The sequence below is a fragment of the Myotis lucifugus genome, unplaced genomic scaffold (assembly GCF_000147115.1).
Source record: "Myotis lucifugus unplaced genomic scaffold, Myoluc2.0 scaffold_0, whole genome shotgun sequence".
NCBI lineage: Eukaryota > Metazoa > Chordata > Mammalia > Chiroptera > Vespertilionidae > Myotis > Myotis lucifugus.
Window position 1 is genome coordinate 25,680,621 of NW_005871048.1, and position 22,057 is coordinate 25,702,677.

A 22,057-nucleotide genomic window follows, 5' to 3' on the forward strand; every position below is an offset into this window, starting at 1 on the left:
CTTCTTCAGTCTATTGGCTGTTCTTTTACTCTATTCTCAAACTGCAGTTAAACTTTAAATGGAAAAGATAAAATTGTGGAATGGTAGAAGATGAGTGTTACCTGTACGTGACAATTCAGTTCACATAGAGAAAGATGTAAAGATAAACACTTCTATTTTTAAAAGTCAATTTACTAAGGACTTTCCTCACAGGAACGTAAACTTCTTGCTTTATATCTAATAGGGCTCAGGAAAGAGACTTAGAATTTAAAGTTAGTGATAGCTGCCATAGAGGACGCTTATAGTTAATCTTATATTTTTGTTCCCCATGATCTTCCTGAATCTCTTCCACTTTTTTCAGATTCTTCAAAGACCCATATGAGAATATAACAAGGTAAAGAGATGCTCTTCATTTTTTTAGAGGATTTCTGCCCTGAAACCCAGCTTCTTTTCCACCCAATAAATTATCTTTGGCATCTTTGAAGGAAACCTTAAGATCTTGCCCCATAAATGGCTGATTGTCTCTTATTTGAACCCTAGTTGACCCCTGCAGTTCAGGAACTCATTGGAAAACCAACTTCTTAAACTCCTCTCAAAGCCTCCCATTGATCCAAAGAATTCACCATTCTAGAATGGTTCTCTAAATGTCCAAAACAAGCATTTATCCATATGTCGGCCATTTTTTTTTATTATCTCTGTTACACTTCCTAAAGATCTGCTCCCACAATCTTGTGAATTCTGTAATCAAAGAATGTGACTTAGAAAAGGAGAAAAAAGGATACCCGCAGTATTGTTCTCAGTTCTCAGGATAGATGTGTTATCCTATCTATTCCTAGTGATGTCCTGTTTGTTCTTTCTGAATGACTTTGCATACTGCTCTTTGCAGGTAGCCAAAACTCTTTGCAACTTTATGGTGAGGAAGGTAGGATGTAGGGCTAGCAGAAGCACCTTCTCAGTTTGCGTTACTAGTGTTGAGCATCATACTCCGTGTGGTGGGTACTGTTGGCAGATGGTCTGTTATCCTATTTGTGTAGAGTTATTGCCCCTGGTTTGGAAAGGTGACAGGAAATTGCAAGACCTCCATCAACAAACCAAAAGTGGAAGCCAAATGATATGTCTTTATCTGCATGTGAAAAATGTTTATAAATCAGAACTATTATTAGGAATCCAATAATCCTGAGAGATTTGTATTTATTAATCATTTTAGTGTTGCCTGAAATACAACACTAAAGCCTTTAAAGCCTTTCCACCACAGAACTGGAATAGTACACACAGGTAACCCAACTTCAATATGCCTTCAAAGGCATTTCTGTCATTTGTTACTGAACTTATTTCGTCAGTCAAAAAATAATAATTACTATATCATGTCATTTATCTTTTAAATTATCAAATATTTTGTTAGCAAGTTTAAATAAAAGGAAATTTTCCTAACCAAATTTTCTAAATGAGTTACATTCAGATGGGCAAAATGAAACATCTTTAAAAGGAGTCACTACACATTTCCAGTTGGTAGAGGTTAAGAGCTCAAACTGTGAAATTAGAAAGACCTGGGATTAAATCCCAGACCTTCTGTTACCTACATGAATTTACTCATTCCCCTAAGCCTCGGTTTTCTCACCAGTTACAAGGTTGATAATGCCTACCTTGTCGAGGTCTTATGATGATTAGAGACAGTTAACATACTATATCAAGCATATAGTAAGTGCTTAATAAATGGCAATTAGGCACACAACCCTATATAAAATAAGACAATCCAGTGTGAGTATGGAGTTTAAACACTATATAAGTCACTACCTTTCTTGAAGAGTTGTTCCCTTGTAATTACTATTGGAGAGGATGGATTTCCATGGCCATTAGTCATTCTTGGTTTTGAGGTTGTAGACAAAGACAGTAGCATTGCCACCGAAAGATTTCCTGTCCAGCCGGCGTAACTTAATGGTTAAGCATGAACCTATGAACCAGGAGGTCAGGGTTTGATTACCGGTCTGGGCATGTGCCCGGGTTGTGGACTTGATCCCAGTATGGGGCATGCAGGAGGCAGCCAATCAATGACTCTCTCTCATCATTGATGTTTCTATCTCTCTCTCCCTCTCCCTTCCTCTCTGAAATCAATATATATGTATATATGAAATACAACACTAAAGCCTGAAATATAACACTAATATATATACACACACACACACACACACACACACACACACACACACACACACACACAGTCTATGATCCCCCTGCTATGTATATGGAAGTCCCACAGGGACAAAAAAGTAAATTTATCAACAGAAAAAGCAGATGCAGATATTTGACCAATTTTCTACAGATTAAAGGTTCTTGGAAACTGCATTTTACAGAAATATTAGAAACATATGCCATTTCACAGATCATGTCTATAAATATTTGAAAGAAACATTTTCTTGATTATTGTTATACAAATCTACACCATGCACAATGCATAAACACAAAGGCTGCCTCCCACCCCCAGTGAGTAAAAACAGGGCATTTCCCTGAAACCATCACTAAATTTAAAACAAAATACTTCTTCCTAACAGTCTTACTCTGGACGTCAACTAAGAGAAGGGGAAAGGTAAACCTACACTAGTGTACCAGGCCTGGGCACAGGGACTAATTTTAATAAATCAGAATAGGACATGAAAATGTCAACTTAATCAAGCATTTAAATTTTATTAATCAAGCCTAATTTTTATGAGTGCAAATAATCACTGAAGCTGGACAAATTTGTTCTCGATTGCATCAGAAACATAATTTTAATATTTAATGGACTGATGAATTTAAATAGAGAATTATCTTTATGAAACATGCTCTTCATAATTTGCCATTAAATGAGAAATAAAAAAAATCAACATAAATCTTACATAAAGGTTATTTAACTAAATGTTGGTACTATAAGTATTATAAATGCATTATGCACTAATTTAGCAATCACACAGTACACTACATAAAGCCGAAATGATAAGTGGACTGGGCCTGCTTTTCCTAGAATGTAGAGCTCTTGTGTTGTATTGTGGGAAGCTCACGATAAAATGGGTATGGAGGTTTTGTGTGAGGTTTCATGAACATTCTTTTCATTCAGGCTTTTATGCTACAATTCACCATTCACCACAGACATTCTTCCAGTTCAAATGTAGGTCCAAGCCCACAAGGGCTGTCCTTTGTGAAGTGATTATTCTTTACAAAGAAAAAGGATAAAAACTATTTTTCATTATTATTTATAGAAAAAGGATATAAGGGGGGAAATGAAGTTTTCTGACTATATGATTTGTGACATTCAAAACATGCTTCATTTTTGAAGTTAGATTTTTTGACAATATTCTCAGGCCTCAGAATATTCTAGGCACAAGAAAAAAATCAAATTAGCATCAGAATATTTTTCTCTTCAAATGTCCACCGATTCCCCTGACCCCCTTCACTACTCCCAATATATTCTTTTAAATAGGCAGTAGCTGTGAATTTTTGTAAAAAGTGAATCAAACCTTATAAATTTTCCTAATGTTAATCTCCAAGATAATTTTTTTTTTTGGTTTTCCAATCCTATTCTTTAAAGGTCCCTAATGTTTCAAAAGTGTAGCATTTTCCTGCATTGCATGTGCTAAACTATTTACCTGACAAAGAACTTCTTGCCTATTGTGGCTTTAATGCTCCCAGAACATATAAGATGGGGTTAGAGCAAAGGGCATCTCTGGGAAGACTGGGGATTGGAGGACATGGTGCTCACAGAGGTCAGAGCAGCTCCTCTTGCTTTGCAGAAAATGTTTTACATAGGCAATGCAGACTCTTCATTAGACACAAAAAATAAAATTCCTTAGGTTGTTTTTAATATTTAAATATTTCAAATTATGCCTTTTTTGTTACAAATTGGTGACTCTGGAATGGAAATTTGATTTTATATAGAGTGGCTTAAATACATAATTTTCCTTTTAATTTAAATATGTTCATTATTAATGGAAAAATGTTTTGCTTTAAAAATATTAAATTTTATAAAAACAGATGACTTACAAATCTAATGGTTATCTTTTCATTTCATTTGCAAAGCACATTAAGCAATTCAATAATTTGACCTTTTGTGTACATTTTTAACTTGAAAAATAATATAGTTTCAAGAAAGCATTATTATTTAAAAAGCATACTGTAGGTTAATAGTTGACCTATTTTCCCCCAACTGAATTGAATTAATATGCAATATCCTAAAAACAATCAAGATTAGAATTTCCCCTGCAAGCAAAAATACAATACATTGTGAAGCCTTTAGATGGAGACATAGTTCAAATAACCACAAGAATTCAGTTCACAGTGCTTTGTGTAAGTATAAGCATGAACATTTAAGAATACCGAGAAGGAAATATAAGAAATTCATTTAAGATGCTTATACTGATCATAGAATTTATAATATATTTAGCCTTTCTTAATGGAAGGGTTTTTTTTCTGCGTATTAGGCTGACACTTAAAAAGTAAAAGGTTATGTACTCTTGGCCAGTAAAGTAAATTCACTGTCCTTGCATCTTACAGCAAAGCATATTACACTGCAAATAAGAATGCTGTTGTTGATGATGCAGAATACAGGCTGTATGTAATCAGTGGCATGCATCAAAAGTCATCTGAAGCCACATTAAAGCCACATTTCCTGTTAAGAATCAGACTAAATTACAACATGGCACTTCCCAGAATGAGCCAAGGAAATGCATTCTGTAAGAAGAAATAATTGTATTTGAGTGTCTCTGTAAAAATCGGGAAGTCTTTTAGCAGTAAGTAATAATGCTTCTCTTTTTAGTCTGCCTTCTTTTGTACTACAATATATTCAACCTCACAGGCAAGTCTATCACACTAATTATTATTACATCTAGTGGCTCAGTTATCTTGATGACAACTCTGGCTGAAATACTCCAAGGTCAAATTCTTAATAGCGTGAATCAAATTAAACAGCCATCATATATGCATTTGCTTTTGAGATATACTCGGTGAAACAGTATATCCCAGACCTGTTTGTGAATCTTACTAGTTTTTTCAAAAGTGGGGTAAATTATATGTACACACCATTCATTTCGCAAAAGTTCCTCCTCAAAAATCTCATGAGAAGCACATGTCCTGTTCTGAAAATGACAGCATAGGCTTACCTACAAAAGTCTTCAGCTCAACCTCCAGTGCTTTTAAGAGATCTGAAATAATCTGAGCGATTATATGCATCTTCTCAGTCCCTGTGATACTTAACACATGTAATAAACCCACTGGCACACAAATGCATGCTCTGCTTGGATTCTGCACACACGGAATGGAATAAATGGACTCCAGACCATGTTGAAGGATGCCACTCTCCCCAGATTCTTCCACATCTCTAGGGTGGAAATGGGCATTTACTTTGCAATGTATCCAAATAGCATGTGTGCACATTTGGATGTTCTATGAATATGAAATTAAATATGAAACTTCTTCCTTTTGTGACAGTTTTCTTTTTAATTTTTAACATCACAGTTGCACATCAGGACAGTAGTGATTTCTTTAACTTAATATGTTGCCTTTTTTATAGACTGAGTAAAGCAATTTGAATTGTGCAACTGTTCATTCTGAACATAGCAAAACATCTACTTAACTCAAGATTATTTCCTAGGAGAAAAGTAAACATACAAAAGAAACTGGTTTGTGTCGGCTTTGGCTTTTGAGGGTTTTGGGCTTTGTGGTACTCAAGATAAGGGTAACATAACCAAGATTCTTTGGGTTCCTTTTTGTTTAAAGGGGTATAAATGAGTGGAAGGCTTTATCCCTGGGAAAATCATAATATGACATGTTTTAATACTTATTCATGGAACTTTTAACCCCCTTTGAAACTTTAGTCTTAAAACTTGCAAACTAAATTGATATTAAAAAGCAATAAGTAGTATCCACTGTCCCATAATGATTTTAATTTGAAGTTTACCGAATTCAATTTTCCTCATCCTTTCACTGTCTTGGTCTTCCTTCTCTGCATCCATCTGGTTCCTCACTTATACATCTTTGTCTGGTGGAATAATTCTAAACATGTCATATTTTTATTCAAATTACCGACATTATTATTATTAACATTTTCAGCCAGATAAAATTTTATTTCCTTGTAAATCGTAGTGTTTAGTTATATTGAATTATAATTAAAAGTCATCATGTTAAAAAGAGCTGCCACACAACTATATAAAATACATAGATTCTCCAGATGCAGTTTTGTTCCATTTTGAAAATAGATTTTTTTTAATGTACAGCCACATATTATATTTTATATGGTAATGACAAATGTCCAGCAAATATGGACTAGGAAAGGAGAAATGTGCTTTTAAAAATAATGTTATCTGCTTATTCTGTGGGGCTGTAATGTAGCTGGCATGCTGCATTTGGGGCTGTCTACGTGTGTTTTTTAAAATGTCATCTTTATTAGTATTACATTCAAGGAATAGTACCAAGAATCAGTTTCTTTCAAGACCTTCCTCCAGTGTGTGGCATATAAGTCTGTGACGAGCGACATTACAGAAGGTCATGTCACTTTTAACTGCTTGCATTACATCTTTCTGATTTCCCTGGTGCCCTTCCTTTGTTTGATTAATACTACTTGTTTTCAAGCAAGGTATCAGAAAGCATAATTTGGAAAGAGAATTCTAGAGCCCATCTAAGTTATTCCCCCTTAAGAATAAGAGGAAGGGAAAGAACAACAACTGTAAAAATGTATGTTTTCTAACCTATGCATTTTTCTCACTCTTCATTATTTTCCTTAAGGAAATATGTATTGTTACTGAATTATTGCTGACAAATATTTGGGCAACTGGACTTTGTATACTTAAAAACAAAACTAAGTAGTCATTTTCTTTTTTATTTGGAGAGAAAAGGCTGGAATTTGACACTAGGACTCTTTTATTTTATTTGTTTTCCTTAGTTAAGTGTTAAACTCTAGCACTCTCTAAATAATAGGTGTTATTTGAGTTCTCTGGAAAATGTTGCAATTTTGTGCAGTCATTAAACGTACTTCAGTGATATATATAGTTTGTTTTTAAAAGCTGTTTGCAGTTTCTATATTCATTGTATTTGGCCAGGGCTCATGTCTTAAAGCACAGACTAGCTTCTAAGGCACTCTTGCCTTCAAAGCCATCTATTTCATTGGACCATTAAAACCTGAAAATTAGTTGTGAGAGCATTATCATTTTAATTGGAATCTTTATCCATGCCTCTACCTATGCCCTTCTATGTGTTTCTTAATGTTAGTGAAACATGAACCGGAATTTTATATGTGGTTAAGAACACTGAATATTTTGCCCAGAAAAAAAAAATTTAATCTCAGAAAATAATGTTTAAAATATTATTAAATTAATATTATTTTTATTTTTATTAATAGCAAACATTTTTGAGTACTTCAATACAGGAACTTTGCTAAGCACTTTAAATATACTATCTCATTGGATCCTTGATTAACACGTGGAATAGGTGCTATTATTATCTCCATTTTTCAAGCCACCTTAAACTTCACCTTAGCAAAATATAATAGTGGGATACATTCTGAAGCAACTTAGAGGCATCGATAGGAAAGCCACCTGTATATTATAAATCCTCACTTGTAGATATTTATGGTGTAACATTAAAAGGGCGCTGGAGGAAGGGAAAGCCCTCACTAGAGCACTAAACACAACACAAAGGCCTCCTGCTTACACAACACTCTTCTGCCAAATGTAAAAGCAAATGGTTGCATTGGGTTGTTCCGCCTGCACATTTGTGGAGCAATTGTGCATAACCAATTACCCACTTGTGAAGGGTAAGAACAGTTTTGGTTTCACAAATGAAGAGCCTGAATCTGCAGATCACTTTGAGTCATTCTTGAACATAAGATTTGCAGTTGATTTGTAAAATGTGTAAATTAAACTTTTGATTTTTTTTTATGGTTCAGTAATATTTTGAATTTTTGAAAATCAACTAGAAGATATTGGAGATCGCCTAGTTGGTATTGCTCAGTGGTTGAATCAACCCATGAACCAGGGGGTCATGGTTCAATTCCTGATCAGGGCACATGCCCAAGTTGTAGGCTGGATCCCCAGTAGGGGACGGGCAGGAGGCAGCAGATCAATGTTTCTCTTTCATCATTTATGTTTCTATCCCTCTCTCTCTCTCCCTTCCTCTCTCTGAAATCAATAAAAACATATTTTTTTAAAAAAAGATAGTAGAGGTCTCCAAATCTTAAAATGAAGGTTAAATATTCATGGATTGTATTTCCAGGCATCTATTCCAACCATTTTGAATATTTGCTTTTATTAATCTGCATCATTGATTAGGTATAAGTCTTCCCAGGCCAGCTAGTTCTTCTGTGGGATAAATGATAGGCACTTTACTAAATTGTGTTCAAGGATACGAAGAATAGATAATGCATTCATCGATTCACTCTATCAAATTTCTTGAACACCCACTATGTATCTTGCCATCTGCTAGGCACAATTTAACACCACCATTCTGTCTTCCTAGCACCTGCAGGATGATAGTAAGTACTAAAGAGGGGAGGCATATAATACATTCTTAATAACTTTTGAAAATATTGTTGGAGTTTGTGCACAGGAGTAAAAGTATAGTACTTATCTTATTTTTCTTAACATTTTTGATAAATGACTTTGCATGGGTAATTTTAGTAAAAAAAAAATCACTTAATCTAATGTATATCAAATCATCTTATTGGCCCTGGCTGGTGTGGGTCAGTTGGTTGGAGTGTCGTCTCATACACCAAAAGGTGGTGGGTTAGATTTTTAGTCAGGGTACATACCCAGGTTGCAGGTTTCATCCCTGGTCAAGGAGCATACAAGAGGCAGCCAATCGATGTCTCTCTCTCTCTCTCTCTCTCTCTCTCTCTCTCTCAAATTAATTTATAAAAATCATCATGTTGTATACCTAAAATATACAATTTTTATTTTTATAATAATTTTTTTATTTTTCAATTACAATAGTATATTAGTTTCAGGTGTACAAAATAATGATGAGACATTTATAGTCTAGTACCCAGCTGATACCATACACAGTTATAGCAATATTATTGGCTATATTTCCTATACTGTTCTTTACATCCCATGACTATTCTGTAACAATCAATGTGTACTTCTTAAGCCCTTCCCCTTTCCACCCATCCCTCCAACCCTCCTCCCATCTGGCAAACATAAAAATGATCTTTATTAGTTTGTTTCTGTTTTGATTATTTTTTTAGAGTCCATATATAAGTGAAATCATATGGTATTTGTCTTTCTCTGTCTGGCTTATTTTACTTAGCATAATATTCTCTAGGTCCATTGGTGTTGATGCAATGGCAAGATTTCATTCTAGCTTATGGCTGAGGCGTAAACTTTTTAATCTATTTGTCTATCAATGGCCACTTAGGTTGACATGGAAAAAAAATAAAATAGATAAATGACCAATCTTAAAGATTACTTATTCTAAATCTAAAATTTAAAACATCATTTTATTAGAGATACAAAATTATAATCATTTTTTAAAAATCTTGTGAGAGTTAGGTGAATTTTTTTCTTTTCCTTTTCTTTTCGAACTGGGTAGGGGTTGAGAGGTTGCTCTCTACTGTCCCACAGTCTGGTTTAAGTTCTAGTTCAGCTATTTGTGAGGTGAATTCTTTAGATGCAACATATATACTGAAATGTTGTGACTGCTTTTCCTATTTAAATTTCCATCACAAATAGTCCAATTTGGAATAGCCTGGCATATAGCACCTAATTATTGTTGTCTGTATACTAAGTATATGAATACTTAAACATTTCAGTAAATTAAAAGTCAACATGAAAAATTATCTGATAGTCCTCATTTATATTCTACTGGGTTATAAGCCTCTTTAGAGCTGACATGAGTAGAGATGAATTATCTAGGTGTTCCTCATTTTGTATTCCCACAGTACCTAGCACTGTGTTCCTTGGACAAGGGGATTTATAATAGTGCTTATGGAGTGGAAGGATGTAGTTATAGAGAGAAGGTCAAGAATCTTTCTTTCTTGCTGAGGCTGAATTGCTTTGTATGTCCCAAAATAAGTGTAAACTCTCACCCGATATTGGAAACAGATATTGTGCTACTATGGTTTCTTCAAAATGCTGAATGTCCAAACGAAAGAATTCTACCATATGATAAAATATTTAAAGTATGATATTAGGAACCATCTCACAGGTTGTCAGATGCTGTGAGTCATATCAGTTCTGAAGGCTTGTGTTTGGGCTATTCTTTTAAACAGTTAATGCTTTTAGAAAAAATTATTAGAATAACTGGAATTCCTGACATATTATCTTAGTTATATAACTTTGCATAATACAGTCTTAGTTATTGAAGTTTTCATTCGATAATTAAGCATATTCCTGTTTGTATCGGAAAGTCACGTGAGAGAAGGACTGGTGGTCTCTATCTTCTAAAGTTATGAGCTTTGGGAGAAAGGTTAAAATATTTGTTGATCACTATTCTATCCAGTTTATTCAGAGATAGAGGTACAGACTAGATAAAAAATAAAAATGTCACAAGAATGAGAAATGACATAAATAGAATCATAATAAATTGCCACTTACTTGAATAACGCCCCCACCAATTTTTTAAAATATATTTTATTGATTTTTTTTACAGAGAAGAAGGGAGAGGGATAGAGAGTTAGAAACATCAATCAGCTGCCTCTTGCACATCTCCTACTGGGGATGTGCCCACAACCAAGGTACATGCCCTTGACCGGAATCAAACCTGGGACCTTTCAGTCCGCAGGCCGACGCTCTATCCACTGAGCCAAACCGGTTAGGGCCCCCCAATGTTTTTAATTGTTGGTTTCTATGGAATATTTTTGTGTGTGTAGGTGTGTAAAACCATAATACAACACCTGAAACAGGTTGAAGTTCCATTAATAATGGCTGTACACCCTGGCCGGTTTTGCTCAGTGGATAGAGTGTCAGCCTGTGGACTAAAGGGTACATGCCTGGGTTGTGGGCTTGATTCCCAGGAGAGGGCATGCAGGAGGCAGCTGATTGATGTTTCTCTCTCATTGATGTTTCTAACTCTCTATCTGCTGGGGTCCAGCCCCAGCAGGTCCAGGGGTCCCCAAAGGTGTGGACGGAGTAGGCGAAGAAGGAATGACACGAATGCAACCTTCAGTTGATCAGCAGCCTAGTCAGGACCTCTAGCCAGGATCTCCAGCCAAAGTTCTGGTCAGGATCTGATCTGGATCTGATGAGGATCTGATGTTTATTGTCTTGTTACATCCGTATTTATACCAGCCAATTTTAATCCTGTCAATTTCTATTCCAAAGGTTAGGGTGTTTCTTATCTCCATTCCATGGAGTAAAGATTATGTAGCTTAACTACCCGCCTGGCACTTAATTAAGGGGTTGTATCTCCTCCCTAACCTCAGGGAAAAATCCCCACCTGGGGAAACAACCTTTCTCGGAGAGGTGACCTTGGTTAAAACACATGGCGCTAAGGAGAGCAAACATATTAAGAACAATATGCTATATATGCCAGGTCCCTTGAAACATATGCTGTGCAGATGTTTCTTTCCTGCAGCGACTGTGTCAAGCAGCAAGGATGGACCGGCTCCCGGCATCTATCCCTCTCCCTTCCTCTCTGAAATTAATAAAATAATATTTAAAAATAAAAAAAATAATGGCTGTAGTTATATACTGATTGAGGCAAGCAGAAATTATGTGGTGAATCCAAAATGACTATTCCATTCTGCTGAGATAGGTAAACCAGGAACCATTTAAAAGACATGCATGTATACCCACCTACATACATGCATATCCATCTATATTACACACATTTGATTATTGAATATATTTCTAGTTTTCAATAATAATGTTCATTCTTATTGTAAAATCACAGAGAATTAAAGTTAGCATATCAGGTAATTCATAAAATTAAAAAGTAATACAGAGATAGTTAGAACTTGACATTTATACATAAGAATTAAAATTTGAGTCATGAGAGATGTTTATGCCATTGATCACCAGCACGAATCAATGAACAGACATAGTTCTTTATCTTAGAGTTTGCTGGAAAGTAAATTAAAAATAGCAGAGCTGTTTTCAGCTTAGTTATCTAGCTCCAAATTTACAGTGCCTAATTAATATAGACAGCAGTGTAGGTAAAAAGGAAATTTCCTGATTTAAAGCATCTCTCAAATTATGTTCATTTACCTTATGCATTATTTCAAATTGTTTCAGTTGTCACAGAATATTTCACACAATGGGTTTTCCTGACTGGGCGTCAGTTCCCTGGATTTAATCAATTAAAGGCATGGCATTTCCCTCATCCTTATCTCTAGATCAAATATTCCCTCTCCGTGCTTCTGTTTCAAATGTTAATAAAGTTTTCATTTCCAAAAGGTTCAAAATGACAGAACAAAACTCTCTGTTTTAAGAGCATGAAAACGACTTCTGTTTCTGTCTGCAGGTAGTGGAGGACATGCTAGAGGACGAGGAAGAAGAAGATGACAAAGATGACAAGGTAATTATCTTTCCCAGCACTTGGGTACCTGGGGATGGGGAAATGTAGGCCTGACACTGTTTTCACAGACAGTTAAAAAAGGAGTTGAAGTGTTCGAGTCCAGAAAATTGGACAGTGCTGTTTATCATCCTAACAATGCCACCGCATGTTGCAAAGAGGAGAGAGGGCTATAAATCCTCTTCGCTTTTGTCCAGAGCTGGGTCAAATATTTTTTCTGCTAGGAACAAAAAAAATAAAATAAAATAATTCAGCTTGTCTGGAACTTGATAGCTCGCGTGAAGATAACGGCAGTGACAACTGTTTTTGAAGGGCAAAAATTTGTCCTATCTTGAGTATTACAAATCAGGCTACACTTTGGGGAAAAGAGAGAAGAGAAAAAATAGCAGGCTGCATGAGCTGAACATGGATATCGTCATCTGTAATTTTCGAAAAATTGCTCATCAGAGGAACACATGTGAGCGGAGGGCATTTAAATAATCCCAGTGCTACTGCCCTCTGCTTAGACTTGACTTGGAATGGCCCCATGGCTCCTTGGTCAGGAAAGTGTGGTCAGAGAGGCTCATTTTTCAATTGCTGGTTGGCTTGTGGATGGTGACCACAGTAAATAACAGCTAGTTTCTGGGACTGCTTGGATTGGTTGTCCCCTGGGGAGAGAGGACAACTGGAGGGAGGAATTAGAATGACCTTGCACCACTGCAGCAGCGGCTGGGGTTGGAAGAACGGCTGTCTGTGGCAAGGAGGGTAGCGATGCTGGTTTATAGTGCCTGGGCAGGTCAAGATCTAAAATGGAAAAAGTTCTAGGGTGAGATTGGGAGGAGGGGGGGAGGCTATCATTCATTATTTCTGTGCTGTTCGACATCTAAAACCAGATTTTGACCTTCACCAGAAACTATCTGAATTCTGTTCTAGTAAAGCAGTGAAATTTTTTTGAAGAAAGGAGGAAAACAGTGTATCTTCATTTATACCCTTGACCTTTGGTTCCAGTAGAGATGTACAGTTATATTTTAGTTTAAGATTTTGTGTGCTGGAAGTTAGCATTGAAAATGTCAAAAAAAAAATTCACAGTGATTAGTTAACTCCCAAATGATTTTTTCCCTAATATTTAATGCTTAAAGGAAAATGGAAACACACGCACACTTTCTCCCTTCTAATGTGATTTCAAACATTTTTAAATTGATAGAGCTTTTATGTAAAATTTTTCTTATGTACATCATTTAGTCATTAGTGACATCATCAAATATAAACTAACAAAAATCTTTCTGCAAAAACACCTATGTGCTTGTTTTTAATGTTAAATAACATGAGCATACACTTATGGCAATAAATGATATGATTTATTGTTAAGGTCAGTGGTAGAGCTGTAGAGAGACTGTATTTTAAGGCAACATGCCAGCTCTGAATCATCATTTCTCTGCTGATAAACACTGAGCTGCCATCCATTTATGGCCATTTTCCCTCGCTTGTTGCTGCTTTATTATTAAAGCTACTATAAAGATCCATTCTGACAGCGGGCATTTCCCCAGAAATGTTAATAAATGGAAACCCTTAGCGAAGTCTAGTACTTCAGTGTCCTGCTTGAAGTCGGCCTGTATTTTATAGCCAGTTTGTTGGTATTCTATACCACTAATCCCTTCTTTATGGTCATTTTTTAATAGAGAGGATGTTAGCCGTGGGAAATCAATAGCACACCTGGTTAACCAGCTTACCAAAACATAGATGCCAAGTAGAATACACCATGGTGGACACAAGAGCAGATCTCTGAAGTGGCATCTTTGTGATCCAGTGTTTGGTGGTCTGAAATTGATAGTGCCTTGCTAACTCATTTTTAGATCTAGTTTCCAAAGTTGATTGAAAGGAGTGCTTAAATTACTATGTGAATTCAACTGTATTCTTCTGTACAGAATGCCAACGAACAGTGTGTTTTCCATCTGAAAGGACTGTGAGCTGATTTTCATAAATCCAGTTCTTTATTTGAGTGATATATAAGGAGGTTTCTCTTTTTACTCATAATGCAATTTATAGCATAAAAATCACATCTGAGCAAAAAGAAAATCTCAAATGTAATAACTTATAATATACTTTAGGGGCTTGCATGATAGAGAAAAGAGTCTTAGAGTGGATATTTAGAAATACAAAGTTTTTACTCTAAGAAATGGAAATATGAGAGGGTCCTTCAAGTTTCTGTTTACCAGCTTCCATCTCTTGACTGGCTCTCACAGCGGTAAATTTTGTAAGTCTTGGCTATCAGTGTGTCTGAGTGGGAGAAGGGTAATTTCCTACTTTTAAAAATGCATTGGTTCCTCTATTTAAAGTTTGTGTATAGAGTCATGCGTAATGGAATTTCATGAGAAAACAAATGTATTTTTTGCCATACGAGCAGGTGCTGACCTCTCGCTCTCATTATTTCTCTGTTTTCTCATATGGTATAATATTAGGGTCAGGTCAGTGGGTCCTCTTATAGGATAAAAGTAAAAAAGATTAATAAATGTGCCAAAGCCTCACTTTAATTGAACCTGAAGCATATGTTGCAAGTATGTAAAATATGTCCCAGATGTTTCACCAAGGCCAGTGTCTTGGCTTTCCCTGATTACCACAAGGCAACTATTAGTCCTATAACCTTTGGACTTGGGGGTAAATGGGGTATTACGTGGCACAGAATGAGAGCACCTGTTTTCCATTCAGCAAAGACCCCTGGCAGGCTTTGCCTAAGCCTATCCATATGTTTTCACTTAGCAGATTGTTGGGCGATTATGAAAAGTGTCTTTCTTTAGAGCCAACATTGATATTAGTCACTCACAATGAAAGGGCAAGTCATTGGCTACTTGACAAGGTCCGTGTGGGCATAAACTGAAGTCATTTATTTCATTTGAGCTTGGAGTGTTTTCTCTCAACATAATTATATAGATGGTATAAGAAGTTGAAGCAGACAAAGCTATAATTACTTAACATAGTGCTTTTATAATAGCTTTTCTCTAGTGCTGACTTTAGCACCTGGGAAGACTTTGGTTAAAGTTGGTAAAAGCTAAGTCATGGTTTACCTGAATCCCCAGACCTTGAAGTTTTGCACATTATGGCCTTTTGAGTATTTGTATGTGTGTGTGAGTTCTTCCTTTTTACTAAAACAGCTAACCATTCTTCAGCTGTGGGTTTGTGATCCTCAGACTTATTCCAGAATCCATTGTTGGCATTTACTTAAATCTAAATTTCAGTGGCTTTTCTCTTAATTCAATTCTATAATTTTCACAAAGGTAGAGAATATAGGTTTTAACTGGTGGGTTTTAATCATTGACGTTTTGATATTTTCACTTACCTGCATTACGTTAAGCTTTGCTGGAAATGCAGTGTTTCCTGAATTAAATGTTAGAAAGACATCGTATTGCGTTCTCAGCTTTCCTTGATGTAGAATATTTTTTTCTGCCATCAACCACAAAGTCACAGTTTGTTCTGATTTTGACCTGACACCAAATCCTGCCTTTGTGGTTAACAGACTCTCAGTAAGTCAGGTTTAGTAAATTACCTAGGAGGAGCTATCAACAAGCCATTTAATAGTGACTTTCACTATGTTGTATATAATACAGTGGTCAATCTGCATAATGTAGACATCTAATTAATGAATATCAACTTTCATTTTTGTAGCCTAAAAAGTTTAGGCACGTTCCCCATGGTGTGTCTTACCCTTATAATAGGATCCAGCTGCATATCAGGAAGCAGAAGGTAGGATACAGGTTTTCCTTGGGAAAAGCATGGATTCAGATGTGTGGCGTTCTACTGTTGTTTATTGGTAAAAGATATTAAAATGTCCAAGCACTTATGCTCACATTACTTCTCCTTTACCTTCAACTGCTATGTCAGGGTTGCTGTGTATCAAGATAGCTGGATGCTGTGAATGAAACATATCTGAGTTACTTCAAAATGCACAGATTGTCTGCTTTAATTCTTGAAATCCGTGTTTTCCAGTTTGAGTCTCCAGCCCAAAGCACGCATAGACATCTTTGCATCTCAAATCAACTGTGAGGGAGAAAAAGTTGTAACTCTCATATATGATATGAGAGAAGATTTTAATCTAACAATATGGCATTTTCTTATTCAATGAAATAACTTCATGGAGGGAAAACAGAGCAACACTTTAAAGAAAAGCAGGGAAACAGGATATAAGAAAAAGGTCTTTTAAAAAATCCCAAGTCACACTTAACTAGAATACCATTTTATTAGTTTGTTAGTTTTCTATTGCTGCACAACTACTTAGAGGCTTAAAACAACTAATTAGCCGTGAGTTCAGTAGGGCAGAAGTCCAGGCATGGTTCCCGTGACTTCTCTGCTCGGTCTCACATGGAAGCCGGATTCTCATCTCCAGGCTCTACAGAAGAATCCACTTCCAAGCTCATTCAGTTTGTCCATAGAATTCAGTTCCTCATGGTTAGGAGACCGAATCCCTTATTTTCTTGTTGGCTTTCACTCTTAGTGACCACTTTCCACTCTTAGTGGATCCCCTCCATAGTTATAGCCATCAATGGAGCATCTTCCTTGTGTCAAACCTCTCTTACACTTCAAAACTCTTTCTTCAGGAAGAGCCTAGTCCCTTTAAGGGCTTGCTGATTAGGCCAGGCCCACCAAAGATAATCTCCCTTTATTAAAGGAACTGTGCCATCATAACCTAATCACAGGGAAGACAATCTTATCATATTCACAAATCCCCTCACGCACAAGGATTATACAGGACATATACACTAGGAGGTGGAATCTTCACAACCATCTCATAATTCTGCCCACTATACCAATCAAGACCCATGCTCTAGAACAGTGGTTCTCAACCTTTTGGCCCTTTAAATACAGTTCCTCATGTTGTGACCCAACCATAAAATGATTTTCGTTGCTACTTCATAACTGTAATGTTGCTACTGTTATGAATCGTAATGTAAATATCTGATATACAGGATGGTCTTAGGCGACCCCTGTGAAAGGGTCGTTCGACCGCCAAAGGGGTCACGACCCACAGGTTGAGAACCATTGCTCTAGAACAAAAATGGGACAATATCTGTGTTCGTTGTATGTGTTTATTGCTAGGTCACGACATAACTATTATTCAATAAACAAATTAGACATGTCCTTTCAAAGATTATAGGAAATATCTCATACCAGAGGAATAAACAGGTGTATTTCACAGTCATAGCACAATATGTTCCACTTGTTTATTATCTAATTCTGCTCCTGTGTGAGGGGAGTGTGGGCAAGCAACCAGCCCCAAGGGGTCTTTCCCTTTGTTGTCTCCTGGGTGGGAGAGCAAAGAAGAAAATTGGCAAAAGATGGGGATGGGGCCATTCCTTCTTTTGGGGGCCTGTTGGTGCTTAGACCCATTGAGGTGACAGCCCACTGACCTCGAGACGGTAGAAACACTCTCTGCTTAATCTAGAATCACAGTAGCATTGCAGCTGGAGGATACCTGAGATAGGTAGGCGTCAGAAGGCTGGAAGCGATAGGTGTTCTGCCTGTACACGTGCACTTCGCATCCTTGTTCAGGCTTCAGCTAGTGCTGCCCCCAACCAGTTCTTAGGGCAGAGCCCAAACGCCTCACCTAGCTGAGCCCCTGGGGAGAGGTTCCACAGCACTGTGACTCTGGCTGGGGTATCGGGGGAAGTTTCCAGTAGGACTGAGATTTGGTTGATAGCTGGTGTGAGCCAGACTCCTTAGCAGAAGTCTGGGGTTAGGGGCCTCTGACAGCAGAGGCACCCAATTGTTTCTCATCCCAGGACTCCCTTCGAAGGCCAGTGGAACTTAGGAGATCCCATGAGATCCACTTTCCTCCCAGCATCCCTGACAGTCAGCACGTCCCAGCACATCTTCTCCCTGCCTCTCCTAGTTGAAACTGGTTTTACAATGAGGAATCGGGGTTCAGCCAAACTCAAGTGAATTGCCAAAGGTGATATAGACAATAAGTGGCAGAGTCAGGACTAACACTCAGGTTTTCCAAGATTGGCATCTTTACCTGCCGGGAGCCGGTCCATCCTTGCTGTTTCAAGGGACCTGGCATATATGGCATACTGTTCTTAATATGTTTGCTCACCTTCTTGGCGCTATGTGTTTTAACCAAGGTCACCTCTCTGAGAAAGGTTGTTTCCCCAGGTAGGAATTTTCCCCTGAAGTTAGGGAGGGAATAAAACCCATTAACTAAGTGCCAGGCGGGTAGTTAATCACTTTAACTATGAACAATCACGCTTAAGCTACATAATCTTTACTCCCTGGAATGGAGATAAGAAACGCCCTAACCTTTGGAATAGAGATTGATAGGATTGGAATCAACTGGTATAAATACAGATGTAACAAGACAACAGGACACAGAACCTAGAAACAGAACCTAGTGAGAGAACCTGGCTGAAGAACCTAGAGACAGAACCTAGAGACAGAACCTAGCGAGAGAACATGGCAAAAGATCCTGGACAGAACCTGGCTACAGAACTTGGCTGGAGAACCTAGACAGAACATGGCAGGAGAACCTGAATAGAACCTGGCTGGAGAATCTGGAGAACCTAGAGACAGAACTTCGCTGGATCCTAACCAGAACTTCGCTGGAGATCCTGACCAGAACTTTGGCTGGAGATCCTGGCTAGAGGTCCTGACTAGGCTGCTGATCAACTGAAGGCTGTCTCCGTGTCATTCCTTCTTCGCCAACTCCGTCCACACCTTTGGGGACCCCTGGACCTGCTGGGGTTGGACCCCAACATTTACCCTTCCTTAAGACTAGGTTTTCCGGGGGGGGGGGGATCAAGTACAGTTGCAGATGACCTCAAGCCTGATCCTTAAATATTTTGGTAGTACAGTCAGGGAACAACCATCCATCCCACTAGGGGCTGTTTAATTCTGATTTCTACTTCTCACTGTTCCCTGGCACTTTCAGTCCTTTCCCACCATACTAACTGAGGGGGACTGTGATAGGCAGAATAATAGCCCCTCAAAGATGACCTTGTTCTAAACCTTGGAACCTGTGAATATGTTACACTGCATGACGAAGAGGCATTGAGGTGGCAGCTGGGATGAAGATTGCTAGTCAGCTGACCTTACAGTTGGGAGATTATCCTGGGTTATCTGAGTAGACCTGATCTAACAAGTATCCTTAAAAGGGGAAGAGGCCATCAGAGTGCCTGGCAGTTGATGGCTGCTTGCACAGCTATGGCCAAACCAATGCTCACGCCCTCAGGGCAAGAAGGAAGAGCTCTGAAATACCTGGATGAATTGAAGGTGGAATTCTCCCAACAACTCCTTGCCAAATGACAGGTGGCACCAGGTTCAAGCTCTCCAAGAGCTGAGCTGTTTGCAAGTCCATTGCCCATGTTATCACTATCATTAAGCAAACTCAGAACCTCAGAAGTTCTACAAGCCCCCGTGTCAGCAGCCCAAGAAAGTGCGTGCCCTGCACCGCATGCTCAACAAGCACAAGACCCAGGATGAGCAGTGGAAGTACACTGCCAAGGCCAGAGCCAGGGCATTATGAAAACACAAACTGACTGGGGTGGGGTGAGGGGGTGGTGAGTTGCTGTATTGGCTTTGAAAATGGAGGAAGGGGGTCACAGGCGAAGAATGTGGGTGCCTCTACCAGCTGGAAAAGGCAAGGAATGCTTTCTCCCCTGGAGCCTCCAGAAAGAAATGTAGCCCTGCCCACATCCTGATTTTCACCCAGTGAAACCCACTTCCGACTTCTGAACCGCAGACCTGCTGCGATAACACATTTGTGTTGTTTAAGCCACTAGGTTCATGGTAATTCGTCACAGCAGCAATGGGAACTAACACAGGGGCCTTCCAGATGCCTTTTCTATACTTCTCAAGACAAGACAACACTAAAGCACTAGATCTGGGCTCCTAATTTTTCCTTATTAACTTAGTCCTACTCTTCGACATATCTGTGGCTACAGGTTCTTCATTGAATATGAGAACTAAAAACAGTATCTAACAAGTCGAATATTTTTATCCAGATTGCTTCCGTTTTTATTCTAAAACCTTGTCCCAAAATGAGAGTGGGTTAGTGCCCGTCTCCAGTGCAGCTGGTCCCTTTCCCGTTTAGATAGCTTTATTTTTCAATAGAAGAATTTCACTTCCTCACAACATTTATTCTGTTCCTTAAAATGTTTCACTCTACAAAGCACCACGGCAGAGGGTGTTAGCCTTATTTAGGCTGCAGACACTTTGAGAGTCTAAAGACAGCTATAGACTTCCTCCTCTGAAGAAAACACATAAAAGCATGTATAAAAACTGTTTAATAGCATTTTTTGTAATGGAAATTAAATTATTTTACAAAGACAATAAAGTAACTTTATAAAAGCATTTTTCTCCGACGCTTATCACCTTCCTCATGATGTGAATGCCTGAGATAAATGCAAATTTTGTAAGTAAAAGAAGTAAGCCTCTACAAGAAGGCTGATGTTTGGCTTTGATATTGACATTATGGAGTGGTTTTTGACATAGCAGTAGGCTTGTTTACTTTTGACATCTGTTTGACTATGACTTTTCAGTTTCATGGCAGTAGGGGTTGAAAACACTGACTTGGCAAAGGAAACAGTCACAAACAACATGGGAGCCCCTGTGGCTTTATTAGAGGAGGGCTAGACACGGTGGGATTCTTGGAGTCCTCCAGAGTCCTTGTTGAATCCATACTGTGGCAATGAGATCATCCTGTGAAAAGTCTGCATCGTTAGTGTGCTACATTATGTCTTTTAACGAGGATTAAGAATTCATGGTTTCACGTTAAGATCATCGGAGGCAGAATTAGCGTTCGAAGATATTATCTAATGGTTCCAGCTGTCTATGGGTTTCTATCTGTAAACAAACTGGCGACGTTTGTCACTCCTTGCTCTACTTTGCCAAAGCACTTACCCAGCCTTGGAATGTCCAGGTGGATAACTGTGTCCGACATGCCCTTCCAGCATGACAGCTGAACTAAAAGAATGTAAGTGGAAAGAGTTACCTAGATAATTTGGCAAGAATATCCACCCAGTAAAGCAGACTAGGAATGGACTTTTTCCTATTGGATTATTCTGATAATTGGATTTCCTCTGCCTCAAAAGAAAGCAGAACTTTTCCTTTGAAGGGCAACCAAATGCTTCACGACAGGTCCTCTGGAAAGCAAGTTAATTGCTGTATTGCAGCAGTGAACTTCCTCCCGTACTCCCATTTCTTGACAAAACCTCTCGAAATAGCAGCATGTCAGCCCTGGCTCTCAGGAAGTTGACAATGTTCGTAGGAATAGACACGATTTTTTTCAGGGTTGCTGGCAGAGTCGTTGACACCGGCTGACACCACTGCATGTTGCGATGAGGAGCATGTTTCTTCACCAAAGCAGCAGAACCAGATGTGTTGCCAAGCATCACAGATGCTCCATCTGAGCCCAGAGTGCCAAGATTTTTATGCTGCCTGAAAGTTTGTTTGGCAAAGAAATCCTTTACCATGTTAAAGACATTGACTCTGCAGATTCTAAAGGAGTTCATGAAATAGGAATTCTTTGCCTGTAATAAGTTGGCTATGCAAATAGAGCTATCTATTTTCATCAGGTTACATGCAAACGAGAAATATTAAAGCTAATGACAGAAATTCTCATAGTGTTGACATCATTTGATGG

At 38.0% G+C, this 22,057-nt stretch overlaps 1 protein-coding gene across 1 annotated transcript in view; it reads left to right on the forward strand.

Annotated features, from left to right (window-relative positions):
* The window catches only part of MCTP1 (multiple C2 and transmembrane domain containing 1), a 301,653-nt gene that overhangs the window by 220,152 nt on the left and 59,444 nt on the right, over nt 1-22,057 (forward strand). Inside the window, exon 19 of the mRNA XM_023749929.1 lies at nt 12,400-12,453. Within this exon, the coding sequence (XP_023605697.1) occupies nt 12,400-12,453 (54 nt within the window). The remainder of the gene's footprint in view (nt 1-12,399; nt 12,454-22,057) is intronic.